This window comes from Leptodactylus fuscus, chromosome 1, assembly GCF_031893055.1.
Source record: "Leptodactylus fuscus isolate aLepFus1 chromosome 1, aLepFus1.hap2, whole genome shotgun sequence".
In the NCBI taxonomy this organism is placed as follows: Eukaryota; Metazoa; Chordata; class Amphibia; order Anura; family Leptodactylidae; genus Leptodactylus; species Leptodactylus fuscus.
This window is the reverse complement of record NC_134265.1, coordinates 321,635,128-321,658,033: the sequence shown is the minus strand read 5'-3', so window position 1 is coordinate 321,658,033 and position 22,906 is coordinate 321,635,128. Positions and strand designations below refer to the sequence as shown.

The window sequence follows — 22,906 nt, the reverse complement described above, 5'->3', positions numbered from 1 at the left end:
ATGTTAATAAGAACAGATCACAATAATACATAAAATATCCTGCAAACCAGACTAAACTACTGTGCTACCTAGAAATAGATGCAATAAGAATATTATTAGTGGTATGTTCTTATATAGCAGTGTAGGTATGGAAATTCAGATGATGTAACGCATATTATTCTGGAATCTTCTTGTTATAATCTACAGTATCACATTGTGGTATTATGTACATTCTGCTATTATATTTTCCTCACTAAATCTACAGTATGGAAAAGTTATTTTTCAGCTATTGCTCAAGACATATTTATTACAGTATGTAAGAATTACTGTGCAGTGTAAAAATATAAGGGGTCCTGTCCTTCTGGCATTTCTACTGCTGAACATGTCTATTGTGCAGCGACTGTGCATACGTGCTAGATTCACCTACACATGGAAAGTAATAAATGCTCAGGGTCATGTCAAAGAGGAAAACTGTATACTTTATTCGTAAGGAATCTAAGCTTTCCACAATATGTTGACTGCCTATTATAAGCACAACCCGTAGGAGTCCCTTGGGTAAATGGTCCTGAATAAATATATTACTTGCACCATATAATGACTTGACATATTGAGCTAAACTTGACTATGACTTAGAAATTGAGAAATTAATGAATGCATTTTTTTGTATTAAATTCCCTACTTCCCTGCAATTTGCGTGTACCGGGGAAAACATTCACATGTTTTTGTTATTTATTAGGGAGCAGTCGCCCTTGGATACTTTAATTTTAGCCAAATGCTACATTTCCCACCTCTGGGACAGATTGGAAGGGTATTTGCCCATCGTTGAGAGAAGCGTCTTCCTTGAAATGGTTCACTACTGGTGGCCTGGCTTTCATGATCTCTTAAGCCCATGGGTGGCATCTGGGGTCTATTGTCACAGCCTGGAAAGTCAAAAATAGAGGCTCGATCACTGATTGTGGATAGGTGGATGAGTGAAAGAGATGTCTATAGATATATGAACCTAGTAGTCAATACATATTGTACATATTGTAATGCTACCTTTAAGGCTGAGTCCCCACATTACGGAAACACAGCTTTTTTTGTTTCAGATGTTGTTGCGGTTTTCTGAGCCAAAGCCAGGGGTGGGTTGAGCAAGAGGTAGAAGTATAAGAACTTATATATTTCCCATTCCTTTTGTGGCCATTCTTGGCTTTGGCTCAAAAAAATCACAATAAAATCGGTAACAAAAAAATAGCTATGTGGGTCCTTTGCCTAAAAAGGTTGTGAAGGATCACGAAAAAACGCAGGGCAGTCGTCCATGAGTTGCGTCTTGTATTGGAGTTCAGCACCATTGAATATGAGTTGCAAAATACCAGACACAGCCTATAGAAAGATGCCACATAGTTTTTTGGGGAAGAAAGAAGTTTGAGGGTTATTGGGTTATTAGAGATAAGATATCAGCATCAAAAAAGAAAACCAACAATTATAAAAATAAGAAATGCAGTGAAGTAATTACTGTCAGAATTAGAATTACCGTCCATATTCAATAGATTTTAATTATTATTGTATCTTTATTTTTGCTAATATCTTCCTGCAAAATTTAATATTTGATTATATTTTATCTAAATATCTTTCTTTGTATCTGACAGTTATTGTTACACTAAGTACAGGATACCAACTCATAAAGAGAACTATGCGCTGACTTGTATTTCTAACCAAAGCCTTAAAGTGGACCTGTCAACTCTACTAACATGTCTATTTTTATAAATAGTTGTATTCCCGATCATATAACAATCCTGGAACATCTATGTATTGTGCAGGTCCGCTGTCATTCCTCCTAGAAATGTATGAATACATTGGTTTCCATATGTTACCAGTTGGAGGTGAGTCCTTATAGACTGACATTGTCCAATAAGCGTTGATCACCAGACTCTTTAGGTAAGCACCCATTGCCAAGAGGACTAGTGACACCCAGATGTCAATGTATTACTACATCTCTAAGAGAAATAACAGAGGAATGGCTCAACACAGAGTTGTGAGAGGCGATGTTGCAGAATCTTTATGTCATGGGGGATACAAGTATTTACTATAACAGACATGTCGAAGAACTGACAGGTTTGAGGCCCCAGGTTACAGAAAAGCAAAAACCAAACAAGAATAGGAAATATATATAGGAAGTTCTTATACGTCTCCCTTCTGCTGAATTCTCTTCTGACTTTGGCTCAAAAAACAGCAAAATTTGCAACAAAAAAGGCAGATTTTCACCAACCTGGGGCTTAAAACAGTAAATACCGTATTTTTCGGACTATAAGACGCACTTTTTTTTCCCCAAATTTGGGGGGAAAAGAAGGGTGCATCTTATAGGCCGAATGTGGCGCCTGGCATCCGCTGTAATAGAGAGGCGGAACCCGGCAAGGGATAGACGCCGGCACAGGTCGCTGCGCTCCTCTGCCCTGCATGAAGCCAGCAGCGGCAGGGGCGATGCTATTCCGCTCCTCCGTCCCCCCGCCGCTGGCTTCATGCAGGGCAGAGGAGCGCAGCGATGTCTCAGGCCCCAGCATCTATCCCTCCCTGGCATCCGCCTCTCTAGTACAGCGGATGCCGGGTCAGTATCGGTGGCCCCTTCTCCCCCGGGGCCGGTCCCCACCGGCCCCGTACCTGTGAAGTTGCAGGCCGGCTCCTGCGCGGCGATATCGCAGGAGCCGACCTGTTCGGGTGACAGCCGGGAGCCTAATGAGGCTCCCGGGCCTGTCACTGCTATATACAGTCCTATGAAAAAGTTTGGGCACCCCTATTAATCTTAATCATTTTTAGTTCTAAATATTTTGGTATTTGCAACAGCCATTTCAGTTTGATATATCTAATAACTGATGGACACAGTAATATTTCAGGATTGAAATGAGGTTTATTGTACTAACAGAAAATGCGCAATATGCATTAAACCAAAATTTGACCGGTGCAAAAGTATGGGCACCTCAACAGAAAAGTGACATTAATATTTAGTACATCCTCCTTTTGCAAAGATAACAGCCTCTAGTCGCTTCCTGTAGCTTTTAATCAGTTCCTGGATCCTGGATAAAGGTATTTTGGACAAACAATTCAAGTTCAGTTAAGTTAGATGGTCGCCGAACATGGACAGCCCACTTCAAATCATCCCACAGATGTTCAATGATATTCAGGTCTGGGGACTGGGATGGCCATTCCAGAACATTGTAATTGTTCCTCTGCATGAATGCCTGAGGATTTGGAGCGGTGTTTTGGATCATTGTCTTGCTGAAATATCCATCCCCGGCGTAACTTCAACTTCGTCACTGATTCTTGAACATTATTCTCAAGAATCTGCTGATACTGAGTGGAATCCATGCGACCCTCAACTTTAACAAGATTCCCGATGCCGGCATTGGCCACACAGCCCCAAAGCATGATGGAACCTCCACCAAATTTTACAGTGGGTAGCATGTGTTTTTCTTGGAATGCTGTTTCTTTTTGGACGCCATGCATAACGCCTTTTTTTATAACCAAACAACTCAATTTTTGTTTCCAAAATGAAGCTGCCTTGTCCAAATGTGCTTTTTCATACCTCAGGCAACTCTATTTGTGGCATACGTGCAGAAACGGCTTCTTTCTCATCACTCTCCCATACAGCTTCTATTTGTGCAAAGTGCGCTGTATAGTTGACCGATGCACAGTGACACCATCTGCAGCAAGATGATGCTGCAGCTCTTTGGAGGTGGTCTGTGGATTGTCCTTGACTGTTCTCACCATTCTTCTTCTCTGCCTTTCTGATATTTTTCTTGGCCTGCCACTTCTGGGCTTAACAAGAACTGTCCCTGTGGTCTTCCATTTCCTTACTATGTTCCTCACAGTGGAAACTGACAGGTTAAATCTCTGAGACAACGTTTTGTATCCTTCCCCTGAACAACTATGTTGAACAATCTTTGTTTTCAGATCATTTGAGAGCGGGCTGTCCATGTTCGGCGACCATCAAACTTAACTGAACTTGAATTGTTTTGTAGAAAGAAATGGTCCAAAATACCTTCATCCAGGATCCAGGAACTGATTAAAAGCTACAGGAAGCGACTAGAGGCTGTTATCTTTGCAAAAGGAGGATGTACTAAATATTAATGTCACTTTTCTGTTGAGGTGCCCATATTTTTGCACCGGTCAAATTTTGGTTTAATGCATATTGCGCATTTTCTGTTAGTACAATAAACCTCATTTCAATCCTGAAATATTACTGTGTCCATCAGTTATTAGATATATCAAACTGAAATGGCTGTTGCAAACACCAAAATATTTAGAACTAAAAATGATTAAGATTAATAGGGGTGCCCAAACTTTTTCATAGGACTGTATTAGTATTGCGGCTGGGTCTATGACCAGCCGTAATACTAATACACAGAATGTCCCATAGACGGCAATACAGAATAAACGGCAATACGGCAATACAGAATAAAATGGTAAAAAAAAAAAAAAAAAAAGCTTTAAAAATATATAATAAAAATATGAAATAAATAAAAGTTCTAAATCACCTCCTGTCCCTAGAATATATATATAAAAGTAGAACATCATATATCATAAACCACCGGGTTTTTTTTCAATAAAAGGTGATCTAAGCAATAGATATTCCCCAAAATGGTATAACTAAAAAGTACTTCTGGCCCCGCAAAAAAAAAACACTCTATGCATCCCCGTACAGCTGCAGGGTCACCTGTCAATGTGGCCTTGCAGCTGTTGCAAAACTACAACTCCCATATATTAAATATTTTACCAGTTTTTGCTTCAAAAATTTTTTTCCCTATTTTCCTCCTCTAAAACCTAGGTGCGTCTTATAGTCCGAAAAATACGGTACCTATATTTGTGTCTTCTATAAATCAGTTTCAGTTTATAGAACCAAATGATTGGGCATTTTAATATTTGTGGACGGAGACAATGATACATTACTTATATGCTCTTTTCAGCCAACTATGAATCCAGGCCTGGAGAGATAAAGTCAAATATGCAGATCCATATATCAGCATGGATGCAGCTATATCATGCTATTCTTCATTTTGTAATGGATACTGTAAACTATAGATAATCTATACTAGGTGGTTTCATGTTCCCCTATACATAAATCTGAATAATTATTTCATTTAATCAAAATAATACATTAAAGTCTAATGTCATTTTATATATAATATATATATATATATATATATATATATATATATATATATATATATATATATATATATATATATACTCGAGTATAAGCCGAGTTTTTGTGCTGAAAAAGCCCCCCTTGGATTATACTCAAGTGAGCAATTTTTATTTTTTTTTATAGGAAGGGGGGGGTCTGTGACCAGCTGCAATATCAATGTATAGAATCTCCCATAAAATAGTGGGAAAAAAGAAGCTTTAAAAAGAAGTTGTAAATCACTCCCTTCCCTAGAATACATACAAAAGTAGAAAATTACTATGAAACACAAACACATTAGGTATCCCTGTGTCTGACAGTGCCCGGTCTACTGAATATAAGGTATCTGCAGTGCTCCTGTTCCGTCGGGAAGGGGTTAATAGGAGCACTGCAGATACACTGGGAACACTCTGGTTGGGAAGATGACCGCATGTCATACAACAATATCTGTGTCTATAGGAAGTTTTATGTTTTTTGTAACAATTATTTGGCAGGGGTGTTGGAATTTTTTTTCCAAGTCTGAAAAGGTTGGGAAACACTAGTCTAAAACTTATTAGTAAATTTGCCAAGTGTATCTAAAATACATTGGATGAAATTCAACATCTGTATATGATCAACAATGATAATAATGGCAAAAAATTAAGTATACAACTTAGTTTTTTTTTTTTTTTTAAATTCAAGTCAATGAATAGTTAAAATCCCACCATTCTCTATTGCTCAATATACTTTTTGTTCCCTCTGAGACAACTGACCTTTCTAATCATAAAGTAATTCCCCAGATTTTAATTTCCTGGAATTAAGTTTAATTGTTGCCAGCCTAGTGGTAATCCAGTTAAATCCTTGGTTAGTCGCTGATTTAGTTAGATCAGTCAAACAGTGACAGACCTTTCAAAGACGAAGGTTTTAATATGGATTCCTGAAGTGGTATAGACATTAGGATGTAGAACACATTTAAGCTGTCTAATTGTTCTGCTGTTCTAATGATTAAGTATTAATCTGTCACAATGTCAAATTGTTCGTTTACATTTTTTTTCGGTAAAATATGTCTCTGTTGAATGAATCTCGAAATCCTTGGCTGAAACAATACATTGTGCAATTAGAACGTCTTCAGTCTAAATCTGAGAAAAAATAATTAATCAGCACTCCTCAGTCAACATCATTTCAAGGATAATCACTGTAAAAATGATGAGACTGCAGCAATATGAAGCCATACACTGCGCGCAGCAGACAGGTAATATTCCTTATCTATCATCCTTCCTTGTCACACAATTAAAAACAAATTCTCTGCCACACTGGGGAGAATGAGCTGTGATATTTGTAAGATCCATCTGGGGAAAATACATTACTGTAAAGAAAAAACGGCAGAAAAAATGGAGGGCGAGACGGATGGAAGGAAAGAAAAATGCATGGCTGGGCAGAAGGATGAATGAAATTCAGCAAGTGTCAAAGTAACCTTATACAGTGAGCATACACAGGCAGGAAGCGGCCCTGGGCATTGCAAGTCGATATGTGTTAAATTAGTAATTTTGTACATCTCATTATCCATTCTAGCTCGCAGGATGCTTAAGGTTACGTGTGGATGGATGTCTTTTTTATTTTATTGTTTCTTTTTTTTAAGTTTCATTTGGATTCTCTTCTTCTATAAAAATGATAAAATAACAACGATGGTTTGATATTTAGATGAAGTCTGAAGTTACACCCACGAAAGGGTAAAGCCCTCACCCCCCCAAAAAAAAGCCCCCAAAAAGTGTGAAACATAGAAAGTCCTTCCTAATTTGTCCTGAGGTTCCTTGGCCCTACCACAGGAGATGTTTCTCTGTACATAAAATTTGCTCATCCGTTTTTATTGTATCTATTTCGATACCTATGAAAATTTAGGAAATATCATCAATAAGGTGTTAGAGGATATTTGTTAGTCATTTCACAAAAACAGACCCTGGGGGTGCTGACTCCAAAATTATCTCCATGTAGGACTGACTTCTACAGAACCTTTTGGTTCACTATTGTTTCTAAGACTGGGCAAACTGGAGGATCCTCTGGTATTCTATGGGACTAGGCCAACCCTGAGGTCAATATCATCTAGTATATTTATTAAAATGGATTTTACTAAAGTCAGGGCCATGCTGCAACTTTTTGTAGTGCTAATAATTGATTTGAACTATTGAGCTATAGCTGGAGCCCAAATGAACATTAAACAGTTAACAGTTAAAAATCAATCAGTAGTGATACAAAAAGTTACCCTATAGACATGGCCTTAAAGATGCTAAATGTCTCAAAGGGATCCTGTGATCTACAGTACTGTAGAACTGCATAGAATCAGGATGTTCTGTCTTACCACCCCCCTGCGGACATTTGATGTTCACTTGGTGTATCAATAGTATTTGGGAATTATACTAATCCTCTAACTTAAAGAAGTTTGTAATAGTGTCAGGTGCTCTATAGACTAAGGCTCCAATACCGGGCCGCAGTGAAAAAGTGCTGCAAGATAAACAGTGGCAATATCCAGTGGTGGTTTTTCCTGAAGGCCTTTCTGATTCTGTAGGGAAACCACCATCTTTTCCATAGGTATAATTGACATGGCTGACATTTCCAAAAATGCAATGGTTGTGGAAGTCGCAGCATTTCTGCTACACATGTTTTTCTGCAATGTGTGGATGGAATTCGTGTCTTTTGCCATGGCGTTTCCACTGCGGCATTTACACCACGTGAGGCCCAGCCTTGAAGCGATATTCCCATATTATTAAATGATGGACTTTTGTGAAAATCTTGCGCCTTACTATTCCGAATGAAAAAGCCATGACAATGGTCTAGCACAGTGTTCCCTTCTAAGCTCCCAATTAAGGAGATACAGTGCTACACCAGAAGTCATAACGTAATAGCATATCCTAATGTCTTTATGCAACATGCAAGATGTATATCAAAGTCTGAAGGCCTAATGCACAAGGCAGTGGTAAACAAGTGTGTGACGGACTTTATAACCATTTGTCATATGTCCATTTTTAGAACAATGGAAGTCATTGGGTATATTCATATCCAGTCATTAAGATCCAATTTTGGCAATTTTGAAAGTCAGCTGGTCGCAATACGATTCTACGGTCCTTTTTTACTGGCTGTCAAAACAGATATGCATCTCAATGGCAGACATAAACAATGTTAACGGACATTTAAAAATGGATGACAAATGGTTGCTAAAAATGTACAGGCTGATGGAAAATGGATGGAAAATCTGTTACACTTGGATGAAAAAGGCCTAAGCATACATAATCTCGCATATCCTGTTAAAAGTCCATGTGTGTTTTACTGTAAAGTATTAGAACAGGATCTGCTGGGACCTGGAGCGAGAATGTATTTACAGGGCAGCTCATGACTCTGAAGTCGGCCTACTATAGAGAAGGCAGCTACTCTAGGAGTAACCCCTTGAGATCTCTGAATCACGTCACCCTAGGTCAGTAACATTTTGTGACATTGTGACCCAAGACACTCTTGAAAAATGGTTTAACTTAGTCTCTTACTTTATATTGTTTGTCTTCCGAATCATCTGTCACAATGTGGAATAAAAATATCTACCTCATACCGTAAATTCAATGGTTTTATGAGATTTAGTGCTTGCAATGGGACTATTTAGAAAAAGGTGTTATATAAGAAATGCTGTGAAATAAATCTCAGCCATTACTGTCCTTACAGCAGGTACAAGACTATTATATTTAATGTTTAATCCATCTCTGTTTATTAGAGTAACTTGCCACATTTAAGCTGTATAGGGACAGTTTTGTGCTTTCTACTAAACGGTTAAACCAGACCTGCTCAATATGTTCTATCTCTGTTCTCATAATCCACCAGTATTCTCATTATTTTAAGTAGTAAATTTTAATAACCAGTTCCATAAATAAAATCTCTTTTTTTTTTTTTTTTTAATCCGGGAATATTTTCTTTTTTCAAATTTAAGGGGATCCGTCAACCAACTTTACAATACATATTACATACATTATTAGATTCCTTAGACTCAATGAGGCTGCTGTACCAACTAATTCATGCTACAATAATTGTATAATCCGTATAAGGCTGCATTCACACTGAGTAACGCTGGCGTTTTTGTGCTTATTTTTGCACATAGCACCGCGTTAACACCGCGTATACGCCACGTTTGCGCCGTGCAACACGACCACAAAATAGCGCGGCGCAAACATATGTGCAAAAATAAGCACAAAAAATGCCAGCGTTACTCAGTGTGAATGCAGCCTAATACATTAAGCATTGTATGAGTCCTGCTAAACCTGGAGGAAGGTCATGATTCTCATGTATCCATGAGCTAAAGTCAATATCCATCCACCTAAGGTTATAGACAAGTTGTAATTTTTACTGAACAGTCTTAGATTTTAGAAGAAGAAGGAATTTGAAGGGACCTTGTCAAGGAGAAGAAGTGGGTAGAGATTGAGTTTAGCTCCTAAATACACTGGACTCATGAGCTCTAAATGCACTGAACTCATGAGCTCTAAATACACTGGACTCATGAGCTCTAAATACATTGGACTCATGAGCTCTAAATGCACTCGACTCATGAGCTCCAAATACACTGGACTCATGAGCGCTAAATACACTGGACTCATGAGCACTAAATGCACCGAACTCATGAGCTCTAAATACACTGGACTCATGAGCTCTAAATGCACTGGACTCATGAGCTCTAAATACACTGGACTCATGAGCTCTAAATGCACTGGACTCATGAGCACTAAATGCACTGAACTCATGAGCTCTAAATACACTGGACTCATGAGCTCTAAATGCACTGGACTCATGAGCTCTAAATACACTGGACTCATGAGCTCTAAATACATTGGACTCATGAGCTCTAAATGCACTGGACTCATGAGCTCTAAATACACTGGGCTCATGAGCACTAAATACATTGGACTCATGAGCTCTTAATACACTGAATTCATAATTTCTAAATACATTGGACTCATGAGCTCTGATAATCTCTAAATTGGCTCATTTTAATTTCAGTATTATACAGCCCAGGAGAGTATCAGGATCCGGTCCAAGAAAGTAGACCTGACATAGACATGGATTCAAGGTTCCATACTCAATAGAAACCCAAAAAGTAATAAAAAAATGTAGTAAAAAATCAGTAGTCCATTATTTACTCATGGAACCAATGTAACATTTATTCTACTCTATTGAGGAGGCTTGACAATGTTTGCATAGAGGAGCTGAAACCTTGCATCTTTTTCATAGGTTAATAAAAAAAAAAACTATGATTTACTATTTTTGCTGCTTCTTTTTTGGTTTTCTTTTACTATTCTGCCATAGACTATTCTGACCAGCCTCATCTGTCCTGCCTTGACTCTGTGGCTCTGACATACCTATCTCTCACGGATTTGGTCTATTGCATTCATCTGTAAAGGATTCTGATGGATAATGTTTTACAAGTTGGATGTATTTGAATCTTTCCTATTAACACTAACCCTTCCTCGAGTGTTGTATCTCTTTATGCTGTTTGTATGTTTCCCGGCAGCTTCATGATTTTCTAGACTGCTGATTTGCACATTCACTAATCCATGACAAATTCAGTTAATTTAAACTGTACAGAGAATTTCAGCTGAGCCGCCGTCTATGGGGGAAAATCTGCTGTAACAATTACACTGGCTTTATTTCTTACAGATTGTAAAGTATACTTCCCATTGGCAGAGAAATGCTTTCATTATCCTCTGTCAGGTATTGTTTTATCATTTTATTTTATATAGTTGCATAGTACTATGGTATATTTCATTAGCAGTCTCCAGGCGTCTTTAATACTAGCTAGCTGTACTGTATGGGGATATTAAAAATGTCCTAGGTATTCAGAAGGAATTTACATAGATTTGTTGTTTCAAAAGATTTTATTGCAATTGCACTTTTCCGGTGAGCAGAAGGTCACATATAAATGTGTCTCTGTGGACTTGCTTGTACCTAATTCTTATGCTTCCTTTTCTCTGTGGATCTATTGATTTGGCCGCCATTATCTTTCCATTAAAACGTATAACCCCAGATAAATAGCCCTAGTAGAAGGCCTACGGGATGTAAACTTAGTATAACCCATAGTCCCTTTTTACTTAGGAGATAGGCTGACTATGGCACTTTTTGGAGAAAGTACGGTAGTGGTTTATCTAAATGGATGTGAACTCTATTTCTATAGCCAATGCAGATATTTTTGTACTCTAGGGTAAAAGTAATATTGGTTGGTCATATCTTCAGTAGCCTTCTATATCAATATTAAACAGGACACCATCTGTTATATTTGATGGTGTAATACCACACACAGAAGGTTGGGATGTCCAGGCTAATGTTGTCAATGTTTACAATACATAGGATTGCCACTGACTACCTCAATAGGTATTGTAAACCTGTTAAGGAATTTCTTGGAAATTCAGCATAAACAGGTGGTCTATGTGGATCTCAATGGAAAGAAAACATGGCAAAATGGGTAAAGTTAGGGATCATTTTATCCAAAGCACCGTTCAAATTACTACACAGTTTCTAAGGTTTCTGGAAAAGGGCAGAAGATAAGATCAGGCCATGAGTTCAAATGAAAAGGAAGAAGAGGTATTTGGTTATGTTGAATACTCATCCAACTGTGAATATAACTTTTAAGATAAAAAAGTCTTCACATTTTTGTGTTTTTAGGTACATATAACCTATTGACGTCAATAGGTATTGGATTGAGGAACTTTGAGCCTACCAGAGGAAATGATGAATGGATGGATCCATACTTAACCAATCTAGAAATTGGTTAAGAATTCCATTTCATCTTGAAACCAATTCAACACAATATCACAACATGCTAACAAAAATCTTAGATATCTTAAGTTCACCCACCCCCTACTAGTTGGTCACTCCAACAGGTTAGTAACTAGAGATGAGCGAACAGTGTTCTATCGAACTCATGTTCGATCGGATATTAGGCTGTTCGGCATGTTCGAATCGAATCGAACACCGCGTGGTAAAGTGCGCCATTACTCGATTCCCCTCCCACCTTCCCTGGCGCCTTTTTTGCTCCAATAACAGCGCAGGGTAGGTGGGACAGGAACTACGACACCGGTGACGTTGAAAAAAGTAGGCAAAACCCATTGGCTGCCGAAAACATGTGACCTCTAATTTAAAAGAACAGCGACGCCCAGCTTCGCGTCATTCTGAGCTTGCAATTCACCGAGGACGGAGGTTTCCGTCCAGCTAGCTAGGGCTTAGATTCTGGGTAGGCAGGGACAGGCTAGGATAGGAAGGAGAAGACAACCAACAGCTCTTATAAGAGCTAAATTCCAGGGAGAAGCTTGTCAGTGTAACGTGGCACTGACGGGCTCAATCGCCGCAACCCAGCTTTCCCAGGATCCTGAATGGAATACACTGTCAGTGTATTCCCGTATACCCGATATATACCCCGATACCCGTTCCAACGGTGTGCCCCCCCACCTTCACCCCAGAAATACCCTGCAAGTCCCCTAGCAATAGAATTGGGGCTATATACACCCACAATTTTTACTACTGGTATACAGTGCCATTGTCTGACTGGGAATTCAAAGAATATATTGGGAATACAAATACCCTCATTTCTTGCTACTGCCATATAGTGCCAGTGTCTGACTGGGAATTCAAAGAATATATTGGGGTTACGTGCACCCACAATTTTTACTACTGGTATACAGTACCATTGTCTGACTGGGAATTCAAAGAATATATTGGGAATACAAATACCCTCATTTCTTGCTACTGCCATATAGTGCCAGTTTCTGACTGGTAATTCAAAGAATATATTGGGGTTACGTGCACCCACAATTTTTACTACTGGTATACAGTGCCATTGTCTGACTGGGAATTCAAAGAGTATATTGGGAATACAAATACCCTCATTTCTTGCTACTGCCATATAGTGCCAGTGTCTGACTGGGAATTCAAAGAATATATTGGGGTTACGTGCACCCACAATTTTTACTACTGGTATACAGTGCCATTGTCTGACTGGGAATTCAAAGAATATATTGGGGTTATAAATACCCTCATTTCTTGCTACTGCCATATAGTGCCAGTTTCTGACTGGTAATTCAAAGAATATATTGGGGTTACGTGCACCCACAATTTTTACTACTGGTATACAGTGCCATTGTCTGACTGGGAATTCAAAGAGTATATTGGGAATACAAATACCCTCATTTCTTGCTACTGCCATATAGTGCCAGTTTCTGACTGGTAATTCAAAGAATATATTGGGGTTACGTGCACCCACAATTTTTACTACTGGTATACAGTGCCATTGTCTGACTGGGAATTCAAAGAGTATATTGGGAATACAAATACCCTCATTTCTTGCTACTGCCATATAGTGCCAGTTTCTGACTGGGAATTCAAAGAATATATTGGGGTTACGTGCACCCACAATTTTTACTACTGGTATACAGTGCCATTGTCTGACTGGGAATTCAAAGAATATATTGGGGTTATAAATACCCTCATTTCTTGCTACTGCCATATAGTGCCAGTTTCTGACTGGTAATTCAAAGAATATATTGGGGTTACGTGCACCCACAATTTTTACTACTGGTATACAGTGCCATTGTCTGACTGGGAATTCAAAGAGTATATTGGGAATACAAATACCCTCATTTCTTGCTACTGCCATATAGTGCCAGTGTCTGACTGGGAATTCAAAGAATATATTGGGGTTACGTGCACCCACAATTTTTACTACTGGTATACAGTGCCATTGTCTGACTGGGAATTCAAAGAATATATTGGGGTTATAAATACCCTCATTTCTTGCTACTGCCATATAGTGCCAGTTTCTGACTGGTAATTCAAAGAATATATTGGGGTTACGTGCACCCACAATTTTTACTACTGGTATACAGTGCCATTGTCTGACTGGGAATTCAAAGAGTATATTGGGAATACAAATACCCTCATTTCTTGCTACTGCCATATAGTGCCAGTTTCTGACTGGTAATTCAAAGAATATATTGGGGTTACGTGCACCCACAATTTTTACTACTGGTATACAGTGCCATTGTCTGACTGGGAATTCAAAGAATATATTGGGGTTATAAATACCCTCATTTCTTGCTACTGCCATATAGTGCCAGTTTCTGACTGGTAATTCAAAGAATATATTGGGGTTACGTGCACCCACAATTTTTACTACTGGTATACAGTGCCATTGTCTGACTGGGAATTCAAAGAGTATATTGGGAATACAAATACCCTCATTTCTTGCTACTGCCATATAGTGCCAGTTTCTGACTGGGAATTCAAAGAATATATTGGGGTTACGTGCACCCACAATTTTTACTACTGGTATACAGTGCCATTGTCTGACTGGGAATTCAAAGAGTATATTGGGAATACAAATACCCTCATTTCTTGCTACTGCCATATAGTGCCAGTTTCTGACTGGTAATTCAAAGAATATATTGGGGTTACGTGCACCCACAATTTTTACTACTGGTATACAGTGCCATTGTCTGACTGGGAATTCAAAGAATATATTGGGGTTATAAATACCCTCATTTCTTGCTACTGCCATATAGTGCCAGTTTCTGACTGGGAATTCAAAGAATATATTGGGGTTACGTGCACCCACAATTTTTACTACTGGTATACAGTGCCATTGTCTGACTGGGAATTCAAAGAGTATATTGGGAATACAAATACCCTCATTTCTTGCTACTGCCATATAGTGCCAGTTTCTGACTGGGAATTCAAAGAATATATTGGGGTTACGTGCACCCACAATTTTTACTACTGGTATACAGTGCCATTGTCTGACTGGGAATTCAAAGAATATATTGGGGTTATAAATACCCTCATTTCTTGCTACTGCCATATAGTGCCAGTTTCTGACTGGTAATTCAAAGAATATATTGGGGTTACGTGCACCCACAATTTTTACTACTGGTATACAGTGCCATTGTCTGACTGGGAATTCAAAGAGTATATTGGGAATACAAATACCCTCATTTCTTGCTACTGCCATATAGTGCCAGTTTCTGACTGGTAATTCAAAGAATATATTGGGGTTACGTGCACCCACAATTTTTACTACTGGTATACAGTGCCATTGTCTGACTGGGAATTCAAAGAATATATTGGGGTTATAAATACCCTCATTTCTTGCTACTGCCATATAGTGCCAGTTTCTGACTGGGAATTCAAAGAATATATTGGGGTTACGTGCACCCACAATTTTTACTACTGGTATACAGTGCCATTGTCTGACTGGGAATTCAAAGAGTATATTGGGAATACAATACCCTCATTTCTTGCTACTGCCATATAGTGCCAGTTTCTGACTGGGAATTCAAAGAATATATTGGGGTTACGTGCACCCACAATTTTTACTACTGGTATACAGTGCCATTGTCTGACTGGGAATTCAAAGAATATATTGGGGTTATAAATACCCTCATTTCTTGCTACTGCCATATAGTGCCAGTTTCTGACTGGTAATTCAAAGAATATATTGGGGTTACGTGCACCCACAATTTTTACTACTGGTATACAGTGCCATTGTCTGACTGGGAATTCAAAGAGTATATTGGGAATACAAATACCCTCATTTCTTGCTACTGCCATATAGTGCCAGTTTCTGACTGGTAATTCAAAGAATATATTGGGGTTACGTGCACCCACAATTTTTACTACTGGTATACAGTGCCATTGTCTGACTGGGAATTCAAAGAGTATATTGGGAATACAAATACCCTCATTTCTTGCTACTGCCATATAGTGCCAGTTTCTGACTGGGAATTCAAAGAATATATTGGGGTTACGTGCACCCACAATTTTTACTACTGGTATACAGTGCCATTGTCTGACTGGGAATTCAAAGAGTATATTGGGAATACAAATACCCTCATTTCTTGCTACTGCCATATAGTGCCAGTTTCTGACTGGGAATTCAAAGAATATATTGGGGTTACGTGCACCCACAATTTTTACTACTGGTATACAGTGCCATTGTCTGACTGGGAATTCAAAGAATATATTGGGGTTATAAATACCCTCATTTCTTGCTACTGCCATATAGTGCCAGTTTCTGACTGGTAATTCAAAGAATATATTGGGGTTACGTGCACCCACAATTTTTACTACTGGTATACAGTGCCATTGTCTGACTGGGAATTCAAAGAGTATATTGGGAATACAAATACCCTCATTTCTTGCTACTGCCATATAGTGCCAGTTTCTGACTGGTAATTCAAAGAATATATTGGGGTTACGTGCACCCACAATTTTTACTACTGGTATACAGTGCCATTGTCTGACTGGGAATTCAAAGAGTATATTGGGAATACAAATACCCTCATTTCTTGCTACTGCCATATAGTGCCAGTTTCTGACTGGGAATTCAAAGAATATATTGGGGTTACGTGCACCCACAATTTTTACTACTGGTATACAGTGCCATTGTCTGACTGGGAATTCAAAGAGTATATTGGGAATACAAATACCCTCATTTCTTGCTACTGCCATATAGTGCCAGTTTCTGACTGGGAATTCAAAGAATATATTGGGGTTACGTGCACCCACAATTTTTACTACTGGTATACAGTGCCATTGTCTGACTGGGAATTCAAAGAATATATTGGGGTTATAAATACCCTCATTTCTTGCTACTGCCATATAGTGCCAGTTTCTGACTGGTAATTCAAAGAATATATTGGGGTTACGTGCACCCACAATTTTTACTACTGGTATACAGTGCCATTGTCTGACTGGGAATTCAAAGAGTATATTGGGAATACAAATACCCTCATTTCTTGCTACTGCCATATAGTGCCAGTGTCTGACTGGGAATTCAAAGAATATATTGGGGTTACGTGCACCCACAATTTTTACTACTGGTATACAGTGCCATTGTCTGACTGGGAATTCAAAGAATATATTGGGGTTATAAATACCCTCATTTCTTGCTACTGCCATATAGTGCCAGTTTCTGACTGGTAATTCAAAGAATATATTGGGGTTACGTGCACCCACAATTTTTACTACTGGTATACAGTGCCATTGTCTGACTGGGAATTCAAAGAGTATATTGGGAATACAAATACCCTCATTTCTTGCTACTGCCATATAGTGCCAGTTTCTGACTGGGAATTCAAAGAATATATTGGGGTTACGTGCACCCACAATTTTTACTACTGGTATACAGTGCCATTGTCTGACTGGGAATTCAAAGAATATATTGGGGTTATAAATACCCTCATTTCTTGCTACTGCCATATAGTGCCAGTTTCTGACTGGTAATTCAAAGAATATATTGGGGTTACGTGCACCCACAATTTTTACTACTGGTATACAGTGCCATTGTCTGACTGGGAATTCAAAGAGTATATTGGGAATACAAATACCCTCATTTCTTGCTACTGCCATATAGTGCCAGTTTCTGACTGGGAATTCAAAGAATATATTGGGGTTACGTGCACCCACAATTTTTACTACTGGTATACAGTGCCATTGTCTGACTGGGAATTCAAAGAGTATATTGGGAATACAAATACCCTCATTTCTTGCTACTGCCATATAGTGCCAGTTTCTGACTGGGAATTCAAAGAATATATTGGGGTTACGTGCACCCACAATTTTTACTACTGGTATACAGTGCCATTGTCTGACTGGGAATTCAAAGAATATATTGGGGTTATAAATACCCTCATTTCTTGCTACTGCCATATAGTGCCAGTTTCTGACTGGTAATTCAAAGAATATATTGGGGTTACGTGCACCCACAATTTTTACTACTGGTATACAGTGCCATTGTCTGACTGGGAATTCAAAGAGTATATTGGGAATACAAATACCCTCATTTCTTGCTACTGCCATATAGTGCCAGTTTCTGACTGGTAATTCAAAGAATATATTGGGGTTACGTGCACCCACAATTTTTACTACTGGTATACAGTGCCATTGTCTGACTGGGAATTCAAAGAATATATTGGGGTTATAAATACCCTCATTTCTTGCTACTGCCATATAGTGCCAGTTTCTGACTGGGAATTCAAAGAATATATTGGGGTTACGTGCACCCACAATTTTTACTACTGGTATACAGTGCCATTGTCTGACTGGGAATTCAAAGAGTATATTGGGAATACAAATACCCTCATTTCTTGCTACTGCCATATAGTGCCAGTTTCTGACTGGGAATTCAAAGAATATATTGGGGTTACGTGCACCCACAATTTTTACTACTGGTATACAGTGCCATTGTCTGACTGGGAATTCAAAGAATATATTGGGGTTATAAATACCCTCATTTCTTGCTACTGCCATATAGTGCCAGTTTCTGACTGGTAATTCAAAGAATATATTGGGGTTACGTGCACCCACAATTTTTACTACTGGTATACAGTGCCATTGTCTGACTGGGAATTCAAAGAGTATATTGGGAATACAAATACCCTCATTTCTTGCTACTGCCATATAGTGCCAGTTTCTGACTGGTAATTCAAAGAATATATTGGGGTTACGTGCACCCACAATTTTTACTACTGGTATACAGTGCCATTGTCTGACTGGGAATTCAAAGAATATATTGGGGTTATAAATACCCTCATTTCTTGCTACTGCCATATAGTGCCAGTTTCTGACTGGGAATTCAAAGAATATATTGGGGTTACGTGCACCCACAATTTTTACTACTGGTATACAGTGCCATTGTCTGACTGGGAATTCAAAGAGTATATTGGGAATACAATACCCTCATTTCTTGCTACTGCCATATAGTGCCAGTTTCTGACTGGGAATTCAAAGAATATATTGGGGTTACGTGCACCCACAATTTTTACTACTGGTATACAGTGCCATTGTCTGACTGGGAATTCAAAGAATATATTGGGGTTATAAATACCCTCATTTCTTGCTACTGCCATATAGTGCCAGTTTCTGACTGGTAATTCAAAGAATATATTGGGGTTACGTGCACCCACAATTTTTACTACTGGTATACAGTGCCAATTTCTAACTAGGAATTCAAAATGCGCAAGGCTCCCGGAAAGGGACGTGGACGAGGCCGTGGGCGAGGTCGGGGGAATGGTTCTGGGGAGCAAGGTAGCAGTGAAGCCACAGGGCGTCCCGTGCCTACTCCTGTGGGGCAGCAAGCATTGCGCCACTCCACAGTGCCACGGTTGCTTGCCACATTAACTAAACTGCAGGGTACAAACCTTAGTAGGCCCGAGAACCAGGAACAGGTCTTGCAATGGCTGTCAGAGAACGCTTACAGCACATTGTCCAGCAGCCAGTCAGACTCTGCCTCCTCTCCTCCTATTACCCAACAGTCTTGTCTTCCTTCCTCCCAAAATTCCGAAGCTTTACAGAACAATAACCCAAACTGTCCCTGCTCCCCAGAGCTGTTCTCCGCTCCTTTCATTGTCCCTCAACCTGCCTCTCCACGTCACGATTCCACGAACCTAACAGAGGAGCATCTGTGTCCAGATGCTCAAACACTAGAGTCTCCTCCATCTCCGTTCGATTTGGTGGTGGATGACCAGCAACCCACCCTCATCGACGATGATGTGACGCAGTTGCCGTCAGGGCATCCAGTTGACCGGCGCATTGTGCGGGAGGAGGAGATGAGACAGGAGTTGGAAGAGGAAGTGGTGGATGATGAGGACACTGACCCGACCTGGACAGGGGGGATGTCAAGCGGGGAAAGTAGTGTGGATGTTGAGGCAGGTGCAGCACCAAAAAGGGTAGCTAGAGGCAGAGGCAGAGGTCAGCAGCTTAGGCGAAGCCAGGCCACACCCGGAATCTCCCAAGATGTTCCAGTTCGTACCCAGCCCCGAAAAACTCCCACCTCGAGGGCACGTTTCTCGAAGGTGTGGAGTTTTTTCAAGGAATGCGCCGAGGACAGATATAGTGTTGTCTGCACAATTTGCCTCTCGAAATTGATTAGGGGCTCTGAGAAGAGCAACCTGTCCACCACTTCAATGCGCCGTCATTTGGAATCCAAGCACTGGAATCAGTGGCAGGCAGCAACGGCAGAACAAAGGCCGCCTGCCGTTCACGCCACTGCCACTGCCTCTGCCACTGCCTCTGCCTCTGCCACTGCCACTGCTGACTGTGCTGGCGATGCACTCCAGAGGACGAGCCAGGACACCACTTCATCTGCCTCCGCCACTTTGTTGACTTCTACCTCATCCTCCCCTGGTCCTGTCTTATCTCCTTCTCCTGCACCATCAAAGGCACCATCAGGCGTTTCTTTACAACAACCCACCATCTCTCAGACATTGGAGCGGCGGCAGAAATACACTGCTAACCACCCACACGCGCAAGCCTTGAACGCCAACATCGCTAAACTGCTGGCCCAGGAGATGTTGGCGTTCCGGCTTGTTGAAACTCCCGCCTTCCTGGACCTGATGGCAACTGCGGCACCTCGCTATGCCGTCCCTAGCCGTCACTACTTCTCCCGGTGTGCCGTCCCCGCCTTGCACCAGCACGTGTCACTCAACATCAGGCGGGCCCTTAGTTCCGCGCTTTGCACAAAGGTCCACTTGACCACCGACGCGTGGACAAGTGCATGCGGACAGGGACGCTACATTTCACTGACGGCACACTGGGTGAATGTAGTTGAGGCTGGGACTGCTTCCCAAACTGGCCCGGTGTACCTCGTCTCCCCGCCTAACATTCCTGGCAGGGACACGAGAAGAACACCCCCCTCCTCCTCCTCCTCTACCGCCTCCTCCTCCGCCACCGCCTCCTCCTCCGCCACCGCCTCCTCCTCCGCTGTTAGATTGACCCCAGCTACGAGTTGGAAATGTTGCAGCACTGGCGTTGGTAGACGTCAGCAGGCTGTGCTGAAGCTGATCAGCTTGGGGGACAGACAGCACACTGCCTCCGAGGTGAGGGATGCCCTCCTCGATGAGACGGCAATATGGTTTGAGCCGCTGCACCTGGGCCCAGGCATGGTCGTTTGTGATAACGGCCGGAACCTGGTAGCAGCTCTGGAGCTTGCCGGACTCCAACATGTTCCATGCCTGGCCCACGTCTTCAACCTAGTGGTGCAACGTTTCCTAAAGAGCTACCCCAATGTTCCAGAGCTACTGGTGAAAGTGCGGCGCATGTGCGCCCACTTTCGCAAGTCGACAGTAGCCGCTGCTAGCTTAAAATCTCTCCAGCAACGCCTGCATGTGCCACAACACCGGCTTTTGTGCGACGTCCCCACACGCTGGAACTCAACGTTTCAGATGTTGAATAGAGTGGTTGAGCAGCAGAGACCTTTGATGGAATACCAGCTACAAAACCCTAGGGTGCCACAAAGTCAGCTGCCTCAGTTTCACATCCATGAGTGGCCATGGATGAGAGACCTTTGTGACATCCTACGGGTCTTTGAGGAGTCCACAAGGAGGGTGAGCTCTGAGGATGCGATGGTGAGCCTTACAATCCCGCTCTTGTGTGTTCTGAGAGAATCCCTGATTGACATCAGGGATAACTCAGATCACACAGAGGAGTTAGGGATAGCATCCGATCCATCACAGCTGGAGAGTAGGTCCACACATCTGTCCGCTTCACTGCGTTTAATGGAGGAGGAGGAGGAGGAGGAGGAGGAAGAAGAGTTGTCCGATGATGTGATGGTGATACAGGAGGCTTCCGGGCAACTTCGAATCGTCCCATTGTTGCAGCGCGGATGGGTAGACATGGAGGATGAGGAGGAAATGGAGATTGAACTTTCCGGTGGGGCCAGAGGAGTCATGCCAACTAACACTGTGGCAGACATGGCTGAGTTCATGTTGGGGTGCTTTACAACCGACAAGCGTATTGTCAAAATCATGGAGGACAACCAGTACTGGATCTTTGCTATCCTTGACCCCCGGTATAAAAACAACATCTCGTCTTTTATTCCGGTAGAGGGGAGGGCCAATCGCATCAATGCTTGCCACAGGCAATTGGTGCAGAATATGATGGAGATGTTTCCAGCATGTGACGTTGGCGGCAGGGAGGGCAGTTCCTCCAGTAGGCAACCAAGTTCTCACTGGTCCACACAAACGAGGGGCACACTGTCTAAGGTCTGGGACACCTTGATGGCACCCCCTCGCCAAAGTGCCGCCACGGAGGGTCCTAGTGTCACCAGGCGTGAGAAGTATAGGCGCATGTTGCGGGAATACCTTTCCGACCACAGCCCTGTCCTCTCCGACCCCTCTGCGCCCTACACGTATTGGGTGTCGAAGTTGGACCTGTGGCTTGAACTTGCCCTATATGCCTTGGAGGTGCTGTCCTGTCCTGCCGCCAGCGTCCTATCTGAGAGGTTGTTCAGTGCAGCCGGTGGCATCATCACTGACAAGCGCACCCGTCTGTCAGCTGAGAGTGCCGACCGGCTCACTTTGATAAAAATGAACCACCACTGGATAGAGCCTTCATTTTTGTGCCCACCTGTGTAAAGCACCCCAACATGAAACTCCATGTCTGTACTCAACCTCTCCAATTCCTCCGCATCCTCATACTCATCCACCATAAGCGTTGCACAATTCTGCTAATACTAGGCTCCCTCCAACATGATTTCCCCCAACTCTGCTGGTTAGAGGCTCCCTCCACCCTGATTTCCACCAACTCTGCTGGTTAGAGGCTCCCTCCACCCTGCTTTCCCACAACTCTGCTGGTTAGAGGCTCCCTCCACCATGAATTTTCCCAAACTGGGCTGTTTAGAGGCTCCCTCCACCATGAATTGGTCCAAACTGGGTTTTTTAGAGGCTCCCTCCACCATGAATTGGTCCAAACTGGGCTGTTTAGAGGCTCCCTCCACCA

The 22,906-nt window shown here is 41.3% G+C and overlaps 1 protein-coding gene across 7 annotated transcripts in view; it reads right to left on the bottom strand.

The window, feature by feature from the left end:
- The window catches only part of PCDH7 (protocadherin 7), a 739,914-nt gene that overhangs the window by 15,327 nt on the left and 701,681 nt on the right, over nucleotides 1-22,906 (bottom strand). For 3 of the 7 annotated variants that reach the window (XM_075260135.1, XM_075260111.1, XM_075260120.1), the window contains one exon: nucleotides 768-899. The exons of the other annotated variants lie outside the window; for them this stretch is intronic. In XM_075260135.1, the coding sequence (XP_075116236.1) occupies nucleotides 768-899 (132 nt within the window). The remainder of the gene's footprint in view (nucleotides 1-767; nucleotides 900-22,906) is intronic. 7 annotated transcript variants of the gene reach the window in all.